A 24,821-nucleotide genomic window follows, 5' to 3' on the forward strand; every position below is an offset into this window, starting at 1 on the left:
TATATACGACCTAAACTGGACAATTCTGACATTCCTGGACAGTCCCTGGCTGCAGCTCAGACAGCAGTACATATGTGAGCTGACATGGGGTTGAGTGCAGTGAATTTATACAAGGAGGCTCATTGAACATGTGGACTTTAATGAAAACTAATGACCATTAATGAATTTCATAATCTCTGTCTGTTGTGGTGTACAGGTGTCCTTATTCAATATTAATAAAATAATCAGCAGTAAAAGTGCAATTATTGAAAATGTGAATGTAAATTCCCATGATTAATGTGAATAATGTTCATTGCAGCAAATGGATTTAGAAATTCTCGTGTTTATGCATACAGTGACCACCCCACCCACAATCAGTAGACGTCATGTAATGAGGTGATGTGTAGGTTTTCTGACAGCTCCTCAACACTCGTAGTGGTCCATGGGAAGAAGTGCACTGTGCGCTTCAACGTCAACAACAGGAAGCCATTGGAGTCAAAACGGCCAGCAATGTCACCAACATCCAGCCAGACAAACACTCCAACTGCATCACACTTTAGAGTCACCAGGAAGTCATTTCCATCATGCTGTATGAATGCCTGTGGAGAAGCACACAAATGTCATGGTCACCTAAAAAAAAAAAAAAGTCTGCTTTGGTTACAGCCTGTTTTCAATAAACTCAACAGGGTTAAAGTGGTCAGCTGACTTAATTTTTATGTGTGAAATGATATTATGTTATTATTTGGTATAAATGTCCCTTATCCAAATGGGGCAGTGGTGGCCGAGCGGTTAAGGAAGCGGCCCCGTAATCAGAAGGTTGCCGGTTCGAATCCCGATCTGCCAAGGTGCCACTGAGAAAAGCACCGTCCCCACACACTGCTCCCCGGGCCTGTCATGGCTGCCCACTGTGGGTGATGGGTTAAATGCAGAGGACAAATTTCACTGTGTGCACCGTGTGCTGTGCTGCTGTGTATCACATATGACAATCACTTCACTTATTACTATTTATAATAAAAAAAAATAAATAAATAAATAAATAAATAAATAAATAAAAAAAATAAAAATAATAAGGGACATTAATAAGCATAACCAGGAAACAAAAGATGTAATGGGCCTTTCTGGCGTTGGTCCTAATAAAGTGATTGTTTTATACGACAGAATTGCTAAGGATTTTATAGGTGATCATTTTGATGAAAACATTCACTTTAATTTTAAGCATGATAGATATGCATGATTTAGAACACCCAAGGCTCATCTATAGCAGATTTTTAACCTTAATTACGACCTGATGGAAAGTAATGAATTGCATTGTTAAATATAATCAAGTAATGATTGGTTATACATTAAAAGGGTTAAAAACCAGAACCTACTGTGATGTTGGGTTTGTGCAGCTCTGCATCCCTCAGTGAGGTAAGAAACAAATGATTTGTAGGGCCATGGCGCTGAGTAGGATTAGAGGAGTCATGGAGGTCAAAGGTAATCAGGCAGGAGCTGCGGGAACATTTCCCACAATCTCTCAGTAGGTCTGAGATGAGACACTGCATCATCAGTGTCGCCGCATTCTCAATCAGAACCCGTTCCTCAGAGAGCGAAGAACATGCTGGCGTCAGGCTGCTCCACTGATAAACCGTGACCTACACACATACACAAAAAAGTATTCTGTACATGCAGAAAACATTTCAGCTTTTTAAACAGCCACCAGAGATGCCTTGTGCTCAGTTGCACTATTCAAACCTGTTGTTTAAATTCATTCAGATTCAGAAGTCACTTTTGTGAGATACTACAGGTTCAAGAGTACTTTGTTGTCATCCGCAGCTTTATACAGTAATACAATATTTATACAATATTACGGTGCAGTAATATTGAACATTATATTCCACAGGACAAAAGGTGCAAACAAGAAGCATAGTACACAAAAGTGCAAAAAGTGCAAAAGTGACATTTGGTGGAAATCAAGTAGACTAACTACACAAAAAATTAATACACCAGAATACAGAAGAGGTGGAGAATGAAAGGGGGATGTAAACCTTGTTCAATGAGTGGTGGTAGCCTAGCGGGTAACACGCTCGTCTATGAACCAGAAGACCCAGGTTCAAACCCCACTTACTACCATCATGTCCCTGAGCAGGACACTTAACCCTGAGTGTCTCCAGGGGGGGACTGTCCCTGTAACTACTGATTGTAAGTCGCTCTGGATAAGGACGTCTGTAAAATGCCGTAAATGTAAATAAATAATGATGGTTATATTGCACAAGTTGGATGTAGGAATTGAGCACATTAAAGGAAGAAAGATGAATTCCAGATTTTAGTCTTTACATACCTGCTGCATTTGTGTATTTAAGTAAAGTGCAAAGTAGTTTGAACATGTGCAATTGTAATACTTTCACAGAAACAAGGCAAATAATAAGCTATAAATGGGGAACAGCCCAAAAGAGATAGAGTAGACAATAAATTAACTGCATTCATAGTGATAATAAATGACCCATTAGCAGTAGTTGAACAGTCTAGAAATGACTACTTACTACATTTACATTTAAGGCATTTGGCAGACGCCCTTATCCAGAGCGACTTACAACGTGCTTTCAAGTTATGATGAAGTGATGAAGTGATCAGTTCTAGTTCATTAGGACCCTCAACTATGAATACAATATTTTTATTCACTCTTGTTGTAGATTCTGTACACAAGTTCAACAATAAGAAGGTTATAAGTTCATCTAAATATTCTCTAAAGAGGAAGGTTTGAAAATACTCAGTGACTGAGCTGTTCTGACCTCAAGGGGTAGTTCATTCCACCACCGAGGGGCCAAGACTGAGACTAACCTTTACTCTGAGTGTGAGGTTAGTGCTAAGGTCTGAAATGCCATAGATTTTTAAAGTTCCATTTTCTTCAAACCCAACAGGCAGAACCGGAGAAAAGAACTCAACAGCCAGGTAATGTAGCATCTTCCACTTTCCACCAAACTCTACACAGAAAGAGAGAACCTGCTAATAATCGATCACACATATACACAGCTCACAAATCTGTTATTGCATGAGAGTGATTCTGACCAATAGATGACCAAGAAGCTCCTTGCCAGATGTCATTCAGTTGCCAGTAGAGGGCGCCCATCGTGTGGCCTTTACCATCAATGATCTCACTGCGGCTCCGGCGGTAAAATTCGGTTTGTTTCTTTACACACTCAGCCTGCATCACCTGTGAGTTGGAGCATATTACGGACTGAATACAGTGTACAGTGTATACATACTCATACTCAGTGTACATATAATGTGTGTGTGTACCTGTGTCATGTAGAGTGTGTCTTTGTAGCGCTGCAGTGTATCAGTGTTGTTTGGGAACCTGTAGTTAAGAGCCACTTGCAGCAACATCTCCAGGTTCCCCAGCTCATGGTGCTGCCTATGGTCGGAGAATTTACTGTTGTATTCCCAATCCTCTGGCAAAGAGACCTCCCCCCCAAACGCAAGTACAATTTAAGCCATTATGTCACTTCATCACACTCATACGAGAACCTGACGCTGAATTTCTTTAGCCATTTCAGAACAGATCACTTTTAGTTTACTTTTTCCATTAGATACAATCCAAAAATTAAGGAAATACTAATTGAGAGCAAAATTACAAAGATTTTCATTCCGTTAAAGGTCCCCTAATATGAACATTTCTTTTGCTTTAATATCGGTCTGAGTTTCCCCAGAACACACCAATTTGATATCTGTAACTTTAAAAGCTAATGAGGAGGAGAGAGGTGGGAAGTTGAAGGGGCATTATCACCATTCACCAACTACAACGTTTGGCACAAACAGGAAGTAGTGTCGGCGTTTTCTTTCCAGAATGAATTAAATTAACACACTGAGTCTCGCATGATGGAAAAATTCTGAAATCTCATGCTTCATCAAAGCCGAGGTGATCGTGTCCCCTCTAGTGTCTGGTGGGGGATTATATTTTCATGTTCATATAATGCTATAATTCAAAATCAAAGGAAATTTTTGTTGGTATATGTAATATGTAGATCTACGTTCCGTGTTCATATTTGGTATTTTATGCTTGCTCTGTAATTCTTTTTAACACAATAATATTTAATGTGAGCAAAAAAATGCATTTTTAAAAATGTGAAATACATTTGGAAATTGATTGCAGTAAAAAAATTAGATTTGAGTCATTGTGCATTCAATGTCTAAGCAGGTGAGCGTTATGTCATATGACCAGATTGTGTTCTCGTTTGGATTTGAATAACTAAACGAGATTAGCCAGGAAAGAAAACGAAAGAAATGAATGCAGAGTCTAGTACCTTGCTGAGTGAGGAGAATGAGGGCCAGGACTGGAAGCCATACTCAGAAGCTAGTCTTGTCCGTGGAAACTGATTCCAATCCAAGCAGTCCTTAACGTAGCTGTAGAAATGGGTGTCGCCATAATGAACATCATATGGGTCGTGGGCCACAAATCCCTCCTTTTCAGACTCCAGCCCATTGGTGGGACTGGATACCAGGAACGGTCGTGTTCTGTCCTCCTTCAGACAATACAAATGCACCACTGAATTTTATATGAATTCTCTGAACTGGGTAATGCCATGTGGTGCTATAGATCCGTTGCATTCCAGGCCTCACCTGCTCGACAATGGCTTTAACGTTGTCCACATAGAGAGTCACGTAATCCTTCACATAACGGGTCCGTTTATCATCAGGTATTGAAAACCAATTGGTTGCTATAGCAGCCTCATTCTCGTTGTTACCACTCCAAACTATGATGGACGGGTGGGATTTAAGTCGTTGGACCTGCACAACCAGAGGGTGCAGGTAGCTGAAGCATGTAGATCAGTAGCTGTTATAAAGACATATGTGCATACCTGCTGTGTGACTTCATATCTGACTGTCTGGATAAAATCTTTTTCAATGGAATAAAGAGCACAGGCAAACATGAAGTCCTGCCACACCTGTGAGAAGGTAAGACCTGCTTAATGACCTGACATCACCAGACACCTGAAGGGTTTTAATATAATGCTGGATACCATGAGGCCAAGTTCATCACAAAGGTGGTAAAAAGCTTCCTGCTCATAGACTCCGCCCCCCCACACTCTCAGGATGTTCATATTGGCATCTACTGCAGACTGCAACAGGTTTCTTAACCTAGAGAGAGAGGGACAAATTTGTAAGGCTTAAATGCCAGTTTAGACTCATTATCTACTGTAGATTATCTTAGATGGACTTTTTAGATATTTTTATGCTCAGAGTATAAAAAAGCAACAATGAAATCTTCTTAAAACAGAGAGAGAAGGGGGGGGGGGGGTCACTCACATATCTGGAGTCACAAGGTCCTGAAATGAATGAGCAGGAATCCAATTGGAGCCCTTAAGAAAAATTGGCCGGCCATTGACTTTGAAATAGAAGCTAAGTCCTGGGGAAGAGGGAATAGTCTCCTGAACCAGTTCTACAGTCCGAAATGCGACCTAAACAGCACAGAATAAAGACTGTACATCAGGCATAAAGTCCAAAGAACGTCTACGGTCACTCTCAAGTCACGGATTTAAATGAAGGGTCCTGCCCTAAACACTGTCCTGATTTGGATTTATTGTACACTGATATACGGTAAAAACAGAAACAAAAAAACTCACCCGCGCTTCCCGGTGGAACGTTGCCCCAGTGTCTAGTCTGGCTTCCAAGAAAAGGCGATATTGAACTTGGTGACCATGGCCATTAGGCCACCACAAATCAACTGAAACGTTCTAGGGACAAAAATGAATGAGAATCTATGGAAGGACGGAGCAATGGAAAAAACTGAGTACAGTTATGGTTAATCTTTTTTTTTAATATCTAGTAGAATAGCGAAATGAATGTGGATAATTGTGGTATATTATATGAGTGGGGACAAACTGGAGGGATGAACAAGTGAAGCAGGGAGAATGGTAGATGGCATGTGGTGTCTTACTGCAGGTATAAGGAGGACGAGGGACGTCTTGCTCTGGCCTTCTTTCAATAAGAGCTGAAAATCCTGAAAAACGTTTAGATCAGGCAAGAACAGCAAAGCACGACCTGCTGTCTCCATGACAACATCGAAGAACAGGTCTACGTCCACAATCCAAGAAGAGGAGTCTAAGAAAAGGGAAGAACTCACCTTAAATTCATGCGTACCCCGAGCCGTGTTTTTGTACTCGTGTGCATGCATACCCCGAGATGTGCTGGTTGTCAGGCTCTGAAGTCGGATGAAATTGAATGCCTGCAGTTGGACCCCCTTCAATCCCTGAGTTGGAAATGCTGGACCCCAGTCCCAGCTGAAGGATGACTGTGACTAAAAAGACACAAAAGACACAAGGACAGTCCAGACATATATGACAAAACGTTCAGCCTTCTTTAGGCCCAGTGTTCTCAGCTAATGAGATGTATGATTTTTAAAAGACGTTTCTTGAAAGCTGCAAGAACAGAACAAATCCCTGAATCTTTCGATTCAAATTATTTCCATTATTACCCTTCCACACTAATTACTCCTTCATTATCCACTTCCCGCCAGTGTTCATTGCAAAATCACCTCTTCCACACTGACACAGTGCATTTTGCTGTGCTGCCTGCTTTTCTTATTGTACTGTCTATTCTACCTTGCAGTGGTAAATTTATGACTTGTGCAACACATTGAGTTTATAGTTCAATCCAAACACAATGTTAAACTGCTGTACTGACTGTATTCCTAAACAAAGATTAGTACACCCGTACTTCCTCATTCTGGAGGATTTAACCTAAGTGTCTGTAGAAAGTCAAATAACGACCCAAACAGTAAGGAAGACTGAAAAAGTTGACATGGACATGACATTAATACATTTGCCTACATACCTTTCTGATGAAATTGACATGGCACTCTCCATTTTGTACAGGTGGGGGGCAGTCTGGTGGGACTTTGTATGAAGAATGTGCTTGGCTGGCCTGAGACGCGTAGGTGATTGCAGACACAAATGCCACCTCCAAAAGGTTCACGTCCTTCTTCAGCAGGCCACTCAGCTCAAACTCCTGGTACATGTGTGTACAGAGACAAATGAAGCATGTGTACTGAAAGTTAAGTGATTGTCATTGTGAAACACTGCAGCGCAGCACAGCACACGGTGCGTAAAACAAAACGTGTCCTCTGCTTGTGGGCAGCCACGAAAGGTGCCGATTATGGGCCCCCACTGCCCCAAGAATCTGGCCACCCTGGATGGGCTTGAATCACCAACCATTCGTTTAAACAGCCGATTGCGCAGAAACGCAGATTCAGAGATACTGAATATTTACACACACTGAAATACGTACATATGAGCGAAACATGTTGTCTGTAGTTTCGATGACCACACCATTGAAAGTGATGGTGGAGATGGTGTCCACTTCCTCGAAGAGCAAGACCACACGCTTTGTAGTCCTAAATAGAAACACACACACAGGCCACTGGCTCATCTTTCTCTGAAGAGACTCTCCTGTGTTGTGAGGAGAACCATTTGTATACACACCTGATCCACGGAGGGGCAGAGAAGCTCAGGCTGTATGTCCAGTTGTCCAGTGAGATCCACCTGTACAGCACGTCATTAAACCGGTAGTAGGGGTCCTAAGAGAATAAGTACCAAGATAAACTTTCCTTTAGTACAAATATATTATTATATTTCGAATAATATTAGACGAGAAGAGCTAAGCACATTCTTCTTCTCATGAATGAACGCCAATATATGTGATTGATTTGTTTTGTGTGTTACCTGGATGAATTCTGCTGCCTGTAACGCTGTGTGGACGCATCCTGGCACCGCTGCGGACAGTGACAGGGAACCGTTGCCGTTCCGAAGACTCCATTTCCCGTTCAGACTCAGCACCTGCACGTCCGTCTGCTCGGGCCTCACGGCCTGGGCTCCACAGAACAGGAGAAGAGACGTCCAGAGCCAACAGACCAGCGCCAAAGCAGCCATCCGCTGGAGAAACCAGGCTTCTGTCATGTGACGCGTCAGCTGACGCTCCCAGCGCGCATGCGTCATTTCTCCAGTTGCTTCACAACATTTCATATACTTATAATACTGTGCTACGTGGTCTCATATTTCACAGAATATTAACATGTGTAACAGAAAAGTCCAGCACCAAAACTGACATCCGCTGGAGAAACCAGGCGCGTCGCATCGCCGCTTCCGGCTTGTGTCATGTGACGCGTCAGCTGACGCGTTTCTCCGGTTGCTGTAGAAACCCCGCTGCAGAGTGCAGTTTGACTGCGTGTTCTACAGAATCTCGGCAACTTCACCGCGCCATCAGTTGGAGAGTAGTGCGTTAGCAGACTCCGAGAGGATCAACATGCCAGTTGGTGAGTAAAAGCGTTTTTTGTCTTGCAACTAATGACAACGAGAAGCAGGATTGGTTCATTATCAACATTTACATTTATGTCATTTGTCAGAGCGACTTAAAATTAATCAATCAACGTTTATTTATAGCACGCTTTTTATAGACACTGAATCAGCTCACAGGTGTAGTGCAGCCAGGAACTGTCCAGGAAAGTCAGGAGGACGAGCATTGTCCACTTTTAAAATCCATGGAGGTTCTACGCCGGCTGGGTCAGTCCACAGCAGGGTGTAATTTACCATCCAGATGGGAGTGAATGGTGCAAGACAGAAAAAAGGAAGAAGCTGTGTTAGTATAAAGTTAATAAGAGAACAAACACGTGTATAAGGGCATAAGCTATAGATCCGGCAGCACTAACTAATGCAGCTTTGATGAAGGGAGCGTTGTTTAAAAGCTTGACTATATATTTTTTCCACTTCAATTTAATTATTGAGACTGATTATTAATGTCTGAATACCAGAGGTGGAAAGTAACGAATTAAATTTACTCATGTTACTGTAAATTAGTCATTTTTGTGAGAATCTGTGAGTGTAGCCTCAACTTCTACAGCCTGCAGCATGAAAGCATGTATTAGTAAGTAGAATAGCCTATACAGTGCCTCTGGAAAGTATTAACAGTGCATCACTTTTTCCACATTTAGTTATGTTACAGCCTATTGTACACACAAATGACATAATGACAACATAAAAAAGTTGAGGTTACTTGAGGTTTTGGAAAATGTATTAAAAATCAAAATAAACCTGACATCACATGTATTCACAGCCTTTGCACAATGCTTTGTTGAGCACCTTTTTAAAAGACTGCATCTTTTTGAATATGAAGCCACAAACATTTCTCTCTCAGAGGAGCTTACACAGCCATTTTAAGATCTCTCCAGGGATTCAGATTCAAGGCTGGCCCACTTAAGGACACTCCTTGAAGCCACTCCTTTGATATACTGGCTGTGTGCTTAGGATCGTGGTCCTGAAAGATGAACCGTCACACCAGTCTGAGATGAAGAGCGTTTTGAAGCAGGTTTTCACCCAGGATGTCTCTGTACATTACTGCAGTCATCTTTCCCTCTATCCTGACTAGTCTCCCAGTTCCTGCAGCTGAACATCCCCACAGCATGATTCTGTCACCACCAGGCTTCACTGTAGGGATGGTTTTGGCCTGGTGATGAGCGGTGCCTGGTTTCCTCCAAACATGATGTCTGGCATTCATACCAAAGACCAGAATTTTGTTTTTCAATGATCTGAGTGTCCTTCAAGTGCCTTTCGGCAAACCATGTGTCTTCCATCTGGCTACTCTACCATACAGGCCTGATTAGTGTATTGCTGCGGAGATATTTGTCTTTTAAGAAGGTTCTCCATCTTTCCACAGAAGACCTCTGACAGAGTGAGCATTGGGTTCTTGGTTACGTCCTTCTCCCCTGATTGCTCAGTTTAGGTGGCCAGCTAACTCTAATTAAGAGATTTGTACACCTCATTATAACCATTGCCTTTGCACAAAACAGGACCTAAAAGATGCGTATGCATCATTTATAAGCACAAAATGGGAAATGTTAATGGATTTTTTTCCATAAATACATGTGTGTTCTATAAATGTGCAAGTTATTAGAGTTGACATTTTTTGGCCCAGGTCTGCTTTGTTCAGCATCACTACTGATTTTGGTCCTCCTCCTGATTCCGATGTGTTCATATTGGTCATGTTGTGTGAGCAGTCAGGTCGCATAGGACCGTATGGTGTGCACACATAAATCGTGAGCGTTTTTTTTTTTGCATGCGTGTTTACCCCATAAAAGGAAGCAACCAGGAAAAAATAATATAAAGCAGATATTGCATGCAGGTTTTAATAAATCTGACATTTTCTTTGCGTAATTGATTTTTGTCTTTTGATCATACATTTTTAGTAGGAGTTCTACACAAAGTTTTCTGTTCTGTTAACCCTGGAAAACAACAATTCTCTTCAAACCACTTCTTCTAATCTCTTTCAAGGTGACCTTGAAGTCATTGCGAGGCTTGATGACGTTTTCAAAAAGTATTCTGATGCCCCAGTTGTAAAAAGGAAGACCAAGAAGAAGGCTGATTCGCTGCAGGATGGCATTGTGGTAAGAACTATTCTGAAATAATGACAAAAAAAAACACTCTTTTCTAAGTGATGCACGGGACATTTTGATAACACAAGTTACTTTATCGCTATACCCAGTGGTCAGAATTATGAACAAGTGTGGCATGTATGTAGCACTTGTCATGGCTTACTACTTGGTACTTCAATATAAAGTTATGACAACAGCCATACAAGCAGTTTGAAAACTTGCCATGCAAAACTAGTCTCACCAAATTCCACAATATAATTCTGTGAACGCTACAAGCATTCATTCAAAACTTAATGTTCTCATAATGTTTATGAAATACCAGTATATGAACTAAAATGACAAAGATGGTGTGATGCACGGGACGACGTCACTGGTCTAAAAGCTACACGAGTGCTGCTAAGTTTAATATATGATGGTCAGTACTAAGAGTCAAAATGTGGTGCAATGTATGAATATTTTAATTAAGCTTGATGCACTATTCAATATAACATGTATAAACATAACTTTGAATGTCTGGGTTATGATAATAACTTGCTTTGAATTTCATTGAAATTAGTACAAATTTCACATTGTGAGAGGTAATTAAATGATGTTCCACATTATCTGAGTACCCATCTCAAATATTAGAACAAGTAAAAGTGCAAATATTACAGAATTATTTTTAGCATTTTGGTTTCATTTTCCAGAGAATTGGATGACATGCAGGTTCTTTTTCTTCTTCAGCTCAACAGCTTCAAGGAAAACCTTGATTTAAAAAAAGACTCAGAAGACCATGAAACTATTCTCCATAATACATATGATCCTGCTCAGAGCAGCCCTCGCTTCACCAAGAACAAACGGCGAGAGGAGCAGGCCACTGAGAAACCCAACAATGTCAGCACCAGCCAGGAGGAGTTGAGACTCACCAGGAAGAAGAAGAAGAAGAGCAAGAGGAACCTGCCACTTAATCCATCCACTGCTCCTCAGGCATCTGACATCCTCAGCAGAGCACAGACTGGATGTGGACAGAGAGGCAGAGGTGAATCCGAGAGGAACGTGGAGGCAGAAGATCCAATCACTAAAGAGGTGAAGCGTCCTGAGAGAGATGTGGCCGCCGCTACAGAGGTGATGCTGAACAACGAGGTTGGAAAGAAGAAAAAGAAAAAATCATCACAGATGCTTGAAGCCGATGCCAGGTGAGAGACGTCCTCTCAGTGTTGCCAGAAAATAATTGCATTTGTAAAATTATTTTACCCTCTGTATGATTTACGATCAACAATTCCAAATATATTCATTCGCTTTGTTATTTCATGAGAAGGTCAAGGTCTCTGTTTTCATCTGACTTGGCTTGTTTATTTGCGCAGTCGTGTCACGAGCCGTTACAGCCCATCAATGCACGAGGTGGTGAACATGGTGACACTCAAAGTTAATGATGAGGGGTTTCAGCACAGATTTGCAGTTACGGAAGACTTACAGGCTGGTTTAAACTTATAGCACTAACAGTAAAGCTTTCTGAAATGATATTCTGGGCTGTTCAGTGCACCTCCTCACAGAGGTGTTTTTTACAAACATTCTGTATACACTATAATATTCACAGGCTATGATTATATGTGTTATTGAAGCAGATTTTCCAAGCAGCATCAGAATGGAAATTGTGTGTGTACAATAATATTCCTTAAATTACAATCATTTTAAGCTGCTGGTATGATATTTCAACATTTGGGATCTGGCAACACCATGTCCTCTAGTCATTAAGGACAGACCGTGCTTCTGAGAAGTCCTGATAACCCGGTCTTCATAGCACCTTGGCTGATCCAGGCCCAACACACAAAGTTTGCAAAAGAGCAGCTGGATGTTCCAGATGTGTGATGTGTGAAGAAAAAGAGACTCAAAAGCACACCAACATCCAAACCTCATCCCTCATCCGGGTTTTCATTAGGGTTGTTCACTGGCAAATTTAAAAGGTTAGGGTTCAGTCCATTACACCATCGTGTGTTACCAATGGTGACTTTGGACCTAGTTGCCGTCCTCACTCCTCACAATCTTGCATGGGGCTCTTGATCAAGGGCATTTTATTGTCATTTTATATTCCTTTCCGAATATATTTCAGAATAATCATGCAAACAGTTGTCACCATCTCATCAAGCTTCTTGCTGATTGTCTTATATCCAGTTCCAGCCTTGTCCCTGACGTCCTCGCTTTATACTCATAACGACTATGCAACCTGTAGGAGGGGCTGTGTTATAGGGGATCAAATACTTGTTCACTCGATCAAATACAAATAAACTTTTATGTAGTATGTTTGTTCTGGTTTATATAATAAAATAAAAAAAAATAAAATTGGCTGATCATTTCAGGGTGGTAGTAGCCTAGAGGTTAACTCACAGACCCAGGTTCAAACCCCACTTACTACCATTGTGTCCCTGAGCAAGACGCTTAACCCTGAGTGTCTCCAGGGGGGGACTGTCCCTGTAACTACAGATTGTAAGTCGCTCTGGATAAGGACATCTGGTAAATGTTATTACCCGCACTGTACTGTGGCACAAATAAAGGGGATAGCTCATTAAGTTAAAGATAATCATATCACACATATTTAAAATAAATACTAAATAAATACACAAATTGATAAGTGATGCATTTAAATAATATATAAATAATACAACTACAATAAAGACAGCATGGCACAGCACCCAGTGCACACTGTGAAATGTGGTCTCTGCATTTGAGAGAACGGTGGGCAGCCATGTCAGGTGCCCGGGGAGCAGGGATGGTGCCACCTTGGCGGCTTTGGTTTCAAACCAACAACCCTCCTTATCTGCTAGGCCACCACTCCCGCATTATGAATTTTTCTCTTATTATGAATTTGCTGACTGTCTTACTGGTCCCCTGTATCTGAAGACTCTTTCTGAAATTCTGCCTTGGTGCAATCATGTCCCACAAAGCAATTTCGGTATCTGTACCTTTAAATGTAAATGAGCAGGACAGTGACCTATAGAAGTTGAGCGGGAAATTACATCATCAACATCATTCACCAACAATGTTTGGTGCAGACAGGAAGAATCGGGAGGTAACTTTTCAAATTAAGGTAAACCTTTAATTAATAAATGTTAATTAATTTCATTTGTTTTTCGTAATGTTTGAGCTGCTTATAAAGTTTGTTTCTGTTTTACTTCCATTTATTTCTTCCAATAAAATGAATGTGTGAACAATTAATGCAACTAATTTCTCTGTGTTAAAGAGTTGTTTTTGCCTAAATAATGGTATTATTATTTATGCCTATATATAATATTTATATATATATGGTGGCCTAATATTTCTCATTATTTAATCTATTGTGCATTTTGTATTTCTTTATTTATTTTTAACTGTATTTATTTCTGTTTTACTGATAATCCACCTTTACATATTCGTCATCCTATTAGGGGAAATACTGTGCTACACCCTATCCTGCCTTTTTGCATGATGCGGGCCATCCATCAGTTAAACACATTTTAGATTCATATTTTCCCCTCAAACAGGGAACTGTCAGAGGAACCCAGTGAGGCTGCTGAAACAAAGGCAGAAAACAGTCTGGAGGATTCTACTAAAGCCAAAGAAAAGAGGAAGAAGAAAAGGAAAGAGAGTAGGTGTCTTCTGAAAAAACAAATCTGAATTTTTATTTTATGAATGCTGTTGAAACAGCAATTTTAGTAAGAGCACAGGCATGATTATATTATTAATAAGCACAGGCTTATTAATGGAGAGAGTAACACTCTTCTTCTCCTCTCAGTGGTGGCTGAGGTTCCTGTGATGTCCGTCCCTGATGCCAGCCTGGTCCTAGGTGTCTGTGTTCACAGGACCGACAGGCTGAAGAATGACTTGCTGCTCTCCCACCCCATGGTGAAGGTCCATGTGGTGGATGAAAGGACGGGCCAATATGTTAAAAAGGAGGATGTGTGAGTTCTTCTTCTTCTTATTCCAATATCTCATTCTCTCACTTTCTATATATTACAATATATTTTATTGATCTTTTTCTATTTCAGTCAGCGCCCAGTTTCATCTTTTTATGAGCATGAGAGTGTGGATCACATCCTGCCAATCATTACGCAACCATATGACTTTAAAAAGCACAAATCCAACGTGCCAGAATGGGAGGAGCAGATCATCTTTAATGAGCGCTTCACTTACTTAACTCAGGACGACCTCGACTCTCCAAGAGTCCTGCTATTTTTTGAAGTGAGTCCATGTTGAGCTGGTGAGATCACACTTTTTCATGGTGATCATACTGAGACTAGGTTTGCATTTGTGTTTTAGGTTCTGGACTTTGTAAGCATGGAGGAGGCAAGAGTGCATGAAGACCAATATGAGCACGGATTTAGGAAAATCGCCTGGGCTTTTCTGAAAGTAATTCATCAAACCATCTAGACTGGAATGAACTATTATCACCTAGTATTATTTGGCCATGCTATTTTTTTTAACTGCCACTGTTTCAAGATTTAATATGATTCCTTTGATGTTTTGTGTGCACATTGGGTCTCAAACGAAGACCTAGAAGTGGACAAATTATTTGCCTGAGAAAAAAATACTGACATTTTTTGTGGGAGTTCTTCTGTTGATTAATTATTCTGGATTTCTATGGTGACTTTTTTGAGGGGGTGTCCTCCTAAACTGAATGTATTACACCAATGTGCCAGTCTGCAGCGTTGCTACAGGTTGTGGGTCCATTCAGCTTGTACTCACAACCCCTGGTGATGTTTCAGAGGTAATTGCTGATATCACACTTCTTTTTTCACTCCAGCTTGTGGGCACCAATGGTGTGCTGAACGTCAACAGTAAACTACGTCTGCAGCTCTACTATCCCCCTCCCAGGACAAAGAAAATGCTAGGAACCGTTGAGATTGTGGAGTGGTGGCGGAGGTTCCCAAGGAACAGATACTTCTCCACCCTTTATGTGACTGTCAAAGGCCTGAAACTGCCTGAGCATGTGAGTAAGGCTGAATATTGAATAGTTCTTCTCTGTTGGAATAGCGTTGTCCAAGGTTTTTAAACCTCTGTTGTCTGAGATCTGCAGCCTATTGGTATGAGAAGTGTGTGTTTCATCCAGGATAAAGTGTGGTCTCTTCTGCTCAGGTGGACCCTAGCATGCGCTCCATGATGGCCCTGCAGCAGGAACGTGGAAGCAGCTCCTTCACTGAGCTTTACAGTGAGATCACGAGGAAAAACCACTCACAGCTGATGGCCAGCAAGCCAGACCTGGTCAAGTGGGACCGTGTGCCAGGACAGGTCTGTCCAACATTGATGTTTGGTGCTTTAGTTAACTCTAGTTAAGAGCATTACAGAGCAGGCTATTCATTATTATTATTATTGTTATTATTATTAGGGTCATTGTGGTTTGTTGTGAAATTAACGTCCTGTGTGGATCTGAGCTTGGACTCGAATGTGAGAGTGGAAATCAGATGTGACCAGATATGGGGGGTGGTAGTAGCCTAGTGGGTTGGACAATCCAGAAGATCAAACCACTGTGTGTGTGTGTGTGTGTGTGTGTGTGTGTATATTGTACGTATTGACCTCCTGTCCCCTGTTGTTCCACCAGATGTGCCACATCCCAAACAAACCAATGTTGTCACTTAATGGAGGCCAGATGGGCTGCTTCAATTTACGTTTCTCTCATGATGGACGAATGCTGGCTACTGCATGTGCAGATCGAGATGCTTTCCCCATTATAGGTGTGGCTGTTTCCCCATCACCAGTCTTATATGCCACAATGAATGAACTTTTCTTCTTCACATCGCCCTGTTTTGGTGTCTTTCAGTGTATGAAATTCCTTCAGGTAAGGTCCTGACCTCCTTCTGTGGCCACCTCAGCCCTGTGTATGACTTGAGCTGGTCCAGAGATGACTGCAGCCTGCTAACTGCCTCCTCAGATGGCACAGTCCGGTGCGTTAACAGAATCTGAATCAGTACCCAGTTAATACATTTTCCATATTACGTTACATTTCACATGTGACCTGCACCCGCGTTGGAGCATTGTGGGGGAGCAGTACCGTACTGAATGAGGAGGCTGATTATTTTCATCAGTAAAATAAGTATTTGAAGTAAAAGTGAAATGATTGTCTTTGAGAAACACTGCAAGTAGTTGGTCCCTTTGGAAACGTGCTTTAGTTCTTTGTGGCAAAGCCTTTGTTGGTCAGACGTTTCTTGTATTTGGCCATTAGGTTTGCATGTATCTCGGGGGATTTTGTCCTGCTCCACTTTTCAGGTCCTCTGTTTTGTGGCTGATGTTTGGCAAGTCAAACCTTTAGCTCCAATGGATGTTCTATGGGATTAAAGTGAAAGTGAACACACAGTGAAATTTGTCCTCTGTATTTAATCATCACCCTGTGTGAGCAGTGGGCAGCCATGACAGGCGCCCGGGGAGCAGTGTGTGGGGATGGAACTTTGCTCAGTGGCACCTCAGTGGCACAACCGGGCAGATCGGGAGTCCAACCGGCAACCTTCTGATTAGCTTCCTTAACCACTAGGCCACCACTGACACACCACTGTGTGTGTGTGTGTGTGTGTGTCCATGTCCAGAGTGGAAAGTCCATGAGTGTTCAGGTGTCTGATGGCCTGTGTGATGAAGCTGTTGCAGAGTTTGGCAGTGAGGGCCCGAATGCTTCGGTACCTTTTGGTAGGAGGGTGAAGTCCATATGAGGGGTGTGAGTCCTTCACAATGCTGGTGACTTTCCGGATGCAGTGTGTGTGGTAAATGTCCATTGTGGAGGCAAGAGAGACTCTGATGATCTTCTCAACTGTCCACACTATCCACTGTAGGGTCTTGTGGTCTGATATGGAGCAGTTCCCAAACCAGACAGTGATGCAGCTGATCAGAATGCTCTCAATGGGTCCTCTATGGAAGGTGGTGAGGATGGGTGGTGGGAGATGAGCTTTCCTCAGCCTCTGCAGGAAGTAGAGACACCTGTGGGCTTTTTTGGCTGTTGAGCTGGTGTTAAGATTCCAGGAGAGGTTCTCCTTTAAATTAGGGCTGCACGATTTGGGGAAAAAGACATATTGCGATTATTGAGATCAATATTGCGATATGCGATATGATAAAGGACACTTGCTTGTATATCAATGAAAAGTCGCATACTAATAGTGAAATGTTAAATTTCAAAGTGAAATATACAAACTACTTATAACAACTTGAAATGCCCAGTGCTTTCAAAATATAATATTCTACAAAATTAAATAAATCACAAAAAAACTATTTTACATTACTTTCGAATGACAAACCCTGGTAAGGCTAAACAACTGTTTTGATTATATTTGGCCATTATAAAATCCCGTATTATAGTTCTGACGTTTAACCAAAACGTTGTTTGGAGGCTGACTTGAACACAGGAATGCATAGCTTCGCTAGCGTACGTCTACCCATATGTCTATGCAAGTCACGAATCTGAGGTCTCCATTGAACCGAATCGAAAGTCATGTGACCAAACACGTCACATCCGACTGAAGTGAGACTTTGAGAAAATGAGAGAATGGATCGGATATGTTGCCGATCCAATCCATGTACTAATCATTTAAATCGCAGCTTTTTGTGTTCATATAATCGCACAGACTGACATCGCGATTACGATTGCGATTAGATTAATCATGCAGCACTACTCTAAATTAACACTGAGTGGTCCCTCAACAATCATCTCCTTCGTTTTGTTCATGTTCAGAATTAGATAGTTGACCTTACACCAGTCCATCAGTCGTTGCACCTCTCTGTATGCTGCCTCATCGTTCTTGCTGATGTGACCCACCACAAATTTGTTGATGTGGGTGGAGCTGTGCATTGCTGCACAGTCGTGGGTTAGCAGGGTGAACAGCATTGGACTGAGCACACAGCCCTGAGGAACCAGTGCTCAGTGGAGTGGTGCTGGAGATTCTGTACCCAATTCGGACAGACAGAGGTCAAGTTGCAGAGGGCGGTGTTCAGGCCGAGGTTATGGCATTGTCTGTGGAGCGGTTCGGATGATAGAAGAATTGCAGTGAGTCCAGGGTGGAGGGCAGCAGGGTCTTCATATGTTTCATGACCAGCCCCTTGAAGCACTTCAACATGATGGGTGTAAGTGCAATGGGACGGTAGTCATTGAGACATGACACTGAAGACTTCTTTGGCTCGGGCACAATGGTGGTGGCCTTGAGACACGTAGGAACATTGGTGGTGCTCAGTGAGATGTTGATGATGTCAGTGAGACCATCTGCCAGCTGGTCTGAACATTCTCTGAGCATCTTCCAGGCATGTTGTCTGGTCCAGCAGCCTTTCGTGAGTTAACTTTGCAAAGAGTTTTCCTCACGTCCGCCGTGGTTAGACACAGCACCTGATCAGTGAAAGGAGGGTTGGATTTTCTCAGTCATGTCATTCTGTTTGTCAAATTGTGTGTAGAAGTCATTCAGTCATGCAGCACAGCACCCTTTTGTATTGGGACAGTGGTGACAGAGTGGGTTTGGGATTTTATCCCGCAACCTTCCAATTACAGGTGCCCTTCCTTACCCGCTAGGCCACCACTGACCCAATACTTGGCGACAGAAATCTTGCTGGTTAATCATGAGAATATTAATTCATTTATTACAATGCATTTTCTCATAGTTTAACCTACAATTAATCATACACAATGTAAACAGCACAACTGACGCAGACCATTAAGCTGCTAGGTGCAATTGTCACCAGGATAATTACAATAAATGTTTTTTATACATTTATGTTCACTGTCAGGGTGTGGAACACTGATCTCTGTCTGGCCAGTGCACAGAAGGTCCTGCCCCATCCGTCATTTGTCTACTGCGCTCAGTTCCACCCATGTGTCCAGAGCCTGGTGGTGACTGGCGGGTATGACTCTCTGCTGAGGGTCTGGTGTGTAGATGTGCAGGACATCAATGGTCACCTCTTCCAGGAGTTTGAAGGTCACAAAGCTTTTGTCAACACGTTGTGTTTTGACCCAGAAGGTAGAGTATCCTTTTAAGTGTGGCTCTTATTAGTGATGGTCTATTTAGACACTCTTCCAACATTCTCATTTCAGGTCTCAGGATGTTCTCCGCAGACAGCATGGGTCACATCATTGTTTGGAACATTGTGGTTGAGGAGGGTTCCCATCATCAAACAAGATACCACTGGAGCATCGAGAGGGTAGGACATCTTCTTTTCAGTGGCTGCTTCACAGTTTTCATGGTAACATCTGAAAATCTTGGTTTTGTTCCCACAGGAAATTAAAGAAAGTGATTTGAGTGGGATTCCCATTAGCATGCTGCAAGTGCACCCAAATGGCCGCCGCCTGCTCATTCACGCTAAAGACAGTGTCCTGCGGGTCATGGATCTGAGAATGTGCGTAATCTTTGGACATATACATTCACGCTTTATGTTAGATGTGGTGGAGAGCCGTTCTGTGCTTTCTGTTTCATCCACAATCGACAGGCATTTACAACATACAAAGTCACCAGAAATAATATAGCATTGGAGGGTTATTTCTTCTGGGTCTACTCATGGTTATTTTTCATCTTAAATTATTGGATGATAATTTTCATGGTTTTCTGGAAAATTACAGAAATACAGTACATTTTTTGTTACTGCTGAGTTCAATTATGGAAGTAAACCTGTAAAGAACATACTGTACATTGTATAAGCACTTTATCTAAAGGCAGAAAAAACAAGTCTCCACAGACTGGCCGACTAGTAAATCTGTGTTGTGGACAATTCCTGCTCTGCATTTGCCATGGTCTATCAGGACATGTTAACTTGTGTCAGACACAAAAATTGAGGTAAAATATTCAGAAACATTTTTTTTTTTTTATTGTTTTTTGAAAGTCAATGGGTGAATAACTTTCAAAATCAGATGGAACAGGTTTTCTTCCATAGTCCTTACCATAGACGTTTTACAGACTGTATAATAATGCTCTGTTTCAGAATGGCAGTAAAGAAATACACTGGAGCCACGAACTACAGAGAACAGGTTCAGAGCACCTTCACCCCCTGCAGCAGCTTCATTTTTTCAGGCAGTGAAGATGGACTGGCTTATGTGTGGAATGCTGAAACTGGTGAGAAGCACATTCACTTTTCCTGCAGACACTATCACACCTACATCCAGACATGGCAAGTGTCAGTTTCACATGTAACTAGGGCTGTAACAACGCAAAAGGGTGGCAGTAGCCTAATGGATAACCAGAAGACCCAGGTTCAAATCCCACTTACTACCATCGTGTCCCTGAGCAAGACACTTAACCCTGAGTGTCTCCAGGGGGGAACTGTCCCTGTAACTACTGATTGTAAGTCGCTCTGGGTAAGGGCGTCTGGTAAATGCTGTAAATGTAAATGCATTGATTAAATCGATTTAAATCAATTACTAAAAGAGTCGGCAAAAGATTTCCTAATCGATATTTCATAATTAGTTGTGGAGCGCAGTGAACATATGTGCACTGATGCCTGCAGAGTTCGGCGCCTCATAGACAGGGAGGTAGAGGAAAGATACAGGGCCTTGTGGGCCAAATTCACCTGCATTATAATGCGTGGTTTTGCTCTAAACACATGTGCTTTTATGAACGCCGTTTATAACGTTGGATGCCTGACCCCACCTGGTCTGTGTACGTGTTACGTCTCCATCACACTCTCTTTATAAAGTGAAGTGATTGTCACTTGTGATACACAGCAGCACAGCACACGGTGACACAGTGGAATTTGTCCTCTGCATTTAACCATCACCCTGAGTGAGCAGTGGGCACCATGACAGACGCCCGGGGAGCAGTGTATGGGGACGGTGCTTTGCTCAGTGGCACCTTGGCAAACCTCTGATTACAGGCCACCACTGCCCCCTTTATTATGCTCGCAGCACCTCAGTTCTGCCACACCCGGGTAAAAGGGACCACAGGAGCTTGGACCCGTCTGCTCGGTTCCTCTGCATGGGGAATGCATGGGGAAACACCATCTGAGCGGCTGTTTTCTGCAGCAGGCAACATAGCCTCAAAGAGCCAAACTGAGCCACATTTCTGCATTGCAAGGAAAAGTGTCTGAACAAAGGCAGTGAGAGAGAGTAAGTTCATCTGCAGTTTAGTATAGAGAACAAGTTCTGGCAGCTCAGGTGACACTTTATTTTAAAAGTCTATATATTTGGCAGATGTAAAGCATACGTGTGTATGTTTTTGGTGTTCATTCATTTTAATTTAATTGTATTATTACAACAGCTCAAGGAGCTAAATATTTGAATAAAGGGTTGGAAATGAATTTTTTTTTTATGATTCATCGATGAATAACAATAAATTTTAAAAAAAGATCGACCGATTAATCGATTACTAAAATAATCATTAGTAGCATCCCTACATGTAATCATGCAGATGTCACACATTTATAGCATTTACCAGATGCTCTTACAATCAGTAGTGACAGGGACAGTCCCCCTGGAGACACTCAGGGTGAACCTGGGTCTTTGTGCTCTTCTGGTTTGTAGGCCACTAATATCCCTCATACAGCAGCCCAAAAACGCGGTCCAGACCAAGGAAAGGAAAGCATGGGACACGTTGTGGGGGGGTCTTACACAGATGTTAGAGAACTTTTATAGACTACATCTCAGGTTGTTCAGCGTTTCAGTTTCCGGATATTTGTGATGTGTTTTGTCTTTTGTCCTCCAGGTGACCAGCTGGCCGTCTACTCAGAGCTTGGCTACACCACCACATTACGGACCGTGGCCTTCCACCCCCATGAGAACATGGTGGCCTTCTGTGCTTTTGGATCATGCCTACCAATCCATGTGTACATATACGACCAGAAGGGTAAGCACTGATCTTCCAGCTATATATATTACATTTGTATGGTAGTAGCCTAGTGGGTAACACACTTGCCTATGAACCAGAAGACTACAGAGTCACAGGTTCAAATTCCACTCACTACCATTGTGTCGCTGAGCAAGACACTTAACCCTAAATTGCTCCAGGGGTACTGTCCCTGTAACTACTGATTGTAAGTCGCTCTGGATAAGAGCGTCTGATAAATGCCATAAATGTAAATGTAAACCTCTTACAGACAGTTCCTAAAACATTTACATTATTTATCCAGAGCGAATTACAATCAGTAGTGTCATGGACAGTCCCCCTGGGAGACTTGCTGAGGGACACAATGCCAGTTAATACTAAGTTTGTAAGACCGTGTGTTTCATAGTTTCTCAGCTGGAGGTGGAGGGATTTAAAAAGATGAAGACCGGGAGGACTCCAGACAAACTCGCTGCTTTTGAGGACACCGGTAGCTCGGCCGTCGATCGGTTTGCCAGTGCAGCACGAGTGTCTCTCAGAATGCAGCGTGTCAAAGACAAACTGGACTCTGTCCTGGTAGATCACTTTTTATAAATATTTCCAGCTGAAATGTACATCTATCTATGCTTTCTTTAAAAGATTTTTGTCCTGCGATCTTTTTCGTTTGATTGATAGTAAAAATAATTAGTAAAAGTATTAACAGTAAAAAATTAACAGTAACAATAAAAACTTCTGAAAACCACCCATTCATCTTCTTATAGCGGCCACAGCAAGAAGCAGAGAACTTGGAGTGTCTCTATGGTCCTGGTACGTTAGATGAACACTAATCAACATCACTGACAGGAAACGCAGGATGGCTAAGATAACATGGACTTTTTGGTATGTGCTTTCTTAGGCATTATGTCCCAGATCAGGAGGAGCCTATCCCAAAAGGCAAGTGTTTGATTTTTTTTTTTTTTCTGTATATCCTTCATGTAAATTGCATTTGAACAGCCTGTAGTGATGATGATGATTAGGATGATGATAAAAGGTAGAGCGAGATGTGTTTGGTCCCGTGGTGCTCAGTTGGCAGAAAAGCAGCTAGCGAAAGTATGTTGGAATTATTGAAGTGGAATAAGATTATTGGAATATAACAGTTTATATTATATGAGCTTGCGCTATTTCAGATGGACCTGAATGCATCACTTACCCCATCAGTCAGCACCTATGGCCATGAGCACCAGCTTCACATCTCTGGTGAGAATGAGCTGTTGCTTACATTTCACAATTATCCAAAACGTCCCAAACGTTATTTCATATGTAACGCTTCTCTTCTCAGGTGTGTTGAGTTCAGTCGGCCCGTCTCTGACACCTGGCAAATCTACCAAATCACTCAAGGTCAGATATTTATTCTGTACAGTTTCAGTAAAAGAAAAAGAAAGCCTTCACTGGGTACTAGACTAGTTATACTAGTCGCATCATTATTTCTAACTGTTTGCTCTTCCTTATGGCTTTAGGTTGTGTCCCTTTATGACTACTGTGCTAATCGTTCTGACGAGTTGACGGTGTGTCGTGGGGACATCATCCACGTTCTCTACAAGGACAATGACAGCTGGTGGTTTGGGCAGCTGAGCAGCGGGCAGCAGGGTTATTTCCCAGCGAGCTATGTAGCAGAGGAGAGTAAGTCCAGCATGCACTATGTGCTTCTTCGTATCTGTGGTGTCTGGACTCATTCTCTCCTCTGATTACTTCTTCAGGAGACTTTCGAAGGGAGATCTCTCAGGTTCCACAGCTGAAAGTAGATAGAACAACACCAACCAGGGTACTTGGCCAATCACTTCTACCAGCTCTGGTTTCTGTACTCTTTCTTCCTTTTCCTTACATGAATCATTCAATCCTCCAAGGTGTTTGGTGCCTCAACCAGTGAGGATCTGCAGGTGCTGCCTGAGCAAGAATCTGACCCCGCGTTCCATATCTGGCCTGAAAGCCACACAAGAGCTGGGCTTATCTCTTCAGGTACTTGCAGATATAAGGGGTGTTATGGTAATGCAGGGTGGTAGTAGATTAGTGGCCAACACACCCACCTATCAACCAGAAGAGCACAAAGTCCCAGATTCAAACCCAACTTACTACCATTGTGTTCTTGAGCAGGACACTTAACCCTGAGTGTCTCATGGGGGACTGTCCCTGTAACTAGTGATTGCAGAAATTTAAATGTAAGTAATTTAGGGCTGCAGTAGGTAATAGTCCATCATCAAGGTTCATTTTGAAGATAAATCCACATGTGCTGGTGACTTGAAAACTAATTTAGTCAAATAGTATGACAATTTTAATATTGATGTAAAATGTTCCTTTTTAGTTCCTCTTTCTTCACAGAGGAGTAAAGAAGAAGATGAAGGACAACACGCCGGGGACTGAGAGCAGGAAGTCCCTCCCACATCAGACCAATCAGAAGCAGATTGGAACCCTGAACTCACTATATTCTCATTTATGTTAAAATTGGTGAAAGCTTCATTTTAAGGACTCATTATATCTGAGTGGTGAACCCACTAGTTGTTGAATTCACATGAAACAGAGAATATTTTTTTAGTTCAGGTTGTAAACCACAGATTATGTTTTTATACCGAACGATGTACATTTAAGATAGACATTTGTATATTTATTAACCAGGGCTACTTTTTACTGTGTATGTGACAAATAAATCGCTTCAGTCTTCTCCTAGATCTGTGATTATACTGTTT

General features: G+C 42.0%; 2 protein-coding genes across 4 annotated transcripts; one reads left to right on the forward strand and one right to left on the reverse strand.

Moving 5' to 3' along the window:
* Nucleotides 1–122: 122 nt before the first annotated feature.
* On the reverse strand, nucleotides 123–8,079 carry manba (mannosidase, beta A, lysosomal). 2 transcript variants are annotated; one of them, XM_028968488.1, is made up of 17 exons: nucleotides 7,680–8,079; nucleotides 7,440–7,534; nucleotides 7,246–7,351; nucleotides 6,793–6,966; nucleotides 6,136–6,256; nucleotides 5,897–6,060; nucleotides 5,583–5,693; nucleotides 5,266–5,417; nucleotides 4,980–5,097; nucleotides 4,818–4,904; nucleotides 4,579–4,746; nucleotides 4,263–4,478; nucleotides 3,259–3,423; nucleotides 3,028–3,172; nucleotides 2,800–2,942; nucleotides 1,350–1,613; nucleotides 123–578 (listed from the first exon to the last, which is right to left on the reverse strand). In XM_028968488.1, exons 1-17 carry the CDS (start codon nucleotides 7,977–7,979, stop codon nucleotides 354–356), a joined length of 2,754 nt encoding a protein of 917 aa, XP_028824321.1. In that variant the 5' UTR covers nucleotides 7,980–8,079; the 3' UTR covers nucleotides 123–353. The 2 variants fall into 2 exon arrangements, with proteins under 2 accessions (XP_028824321.1, XP_028824319.1); XM_028968486.1 differs by having other exon boundaries at nucleotides 4,263–4,481; nucleotides 7,680–8,077.
* A 58-nt stretch (nucleotides 8,080–8,137) lies between these two features.
* Nucleotides 8,138–24,803, forward strand: ahi1 (Abelson helper integration site 1). Of its 2 annotated transcripts, none has more exons than XM_028968459.1 (25): nucleotides 8,138–8,269; nucleotides 10,281–10,393; nucleotides 11,105–11,556; nucleotides 13,879–13,982; nucleotides 14,130–14,295; nucleotides 14,383–14,575; nucleotides 14,654–14,743; nucleotides 15,138–15,323; nucleotides 15,470–15,622; nucleotides 15,933–16,065; nucleotides 16,152–16,275; nucleotides 19,085–19,314; nucleotides 19,389–19,495; nucleotides 19,572–19,690; nucleotides 20,270–20,400; nucleotides 21,985–22,125; nucleotides 22,511–22,677; nucleotides 22,863–22,908; nucleotides 22,997–23,034; nucleotides 23,268–23,337; nucleotides 23,420–23,478; nucleotides 23,598–23,760; nucleotides 23,838–23,902; nucleotides 23,985–24,096; nucleotides 24,440–24,803. In XM_028968459.1, the coding sequence occupies exons 1-25, from the start codon at nucleotides 8,260–8,262 to the stop codon at nucleotides 24,496–24,498; spliced, it is 3,231 nt and encodes a 1,076-aa protein (XP_028824292.1). In that variant the 5' UTR covers nucleotides 8,138–8,259; the 3' UTR covers nucleotides 24,499–24,803. The 2 variants fall into 2 exon arrangements, with proteins under 2 accessions (XP_028824292.1, XP_028824293.1); XM_028968460.1 differs by having other exon boundaries at nucleotides 24,457–24,803.
* The last annotated feature ends 18 nt before the right edge of the window (nucleotides 24,804–24,821 follow it).

Source organism: Denticeps clupeoides, unplaced genomic scaffold (assembly GCF_900700375.1).
Source record: "Denticeps clupeoides unplaced genomic scaffold, fDenClu1.1, whole genome shotgun sequence".
Classification (NCBI taxonomy): Eukaryota; Metazoa; Chordata; class Actinopteri; order Clupeiformes; family Denticipitidae; genus Denticeps; species Denticeps clupeoides.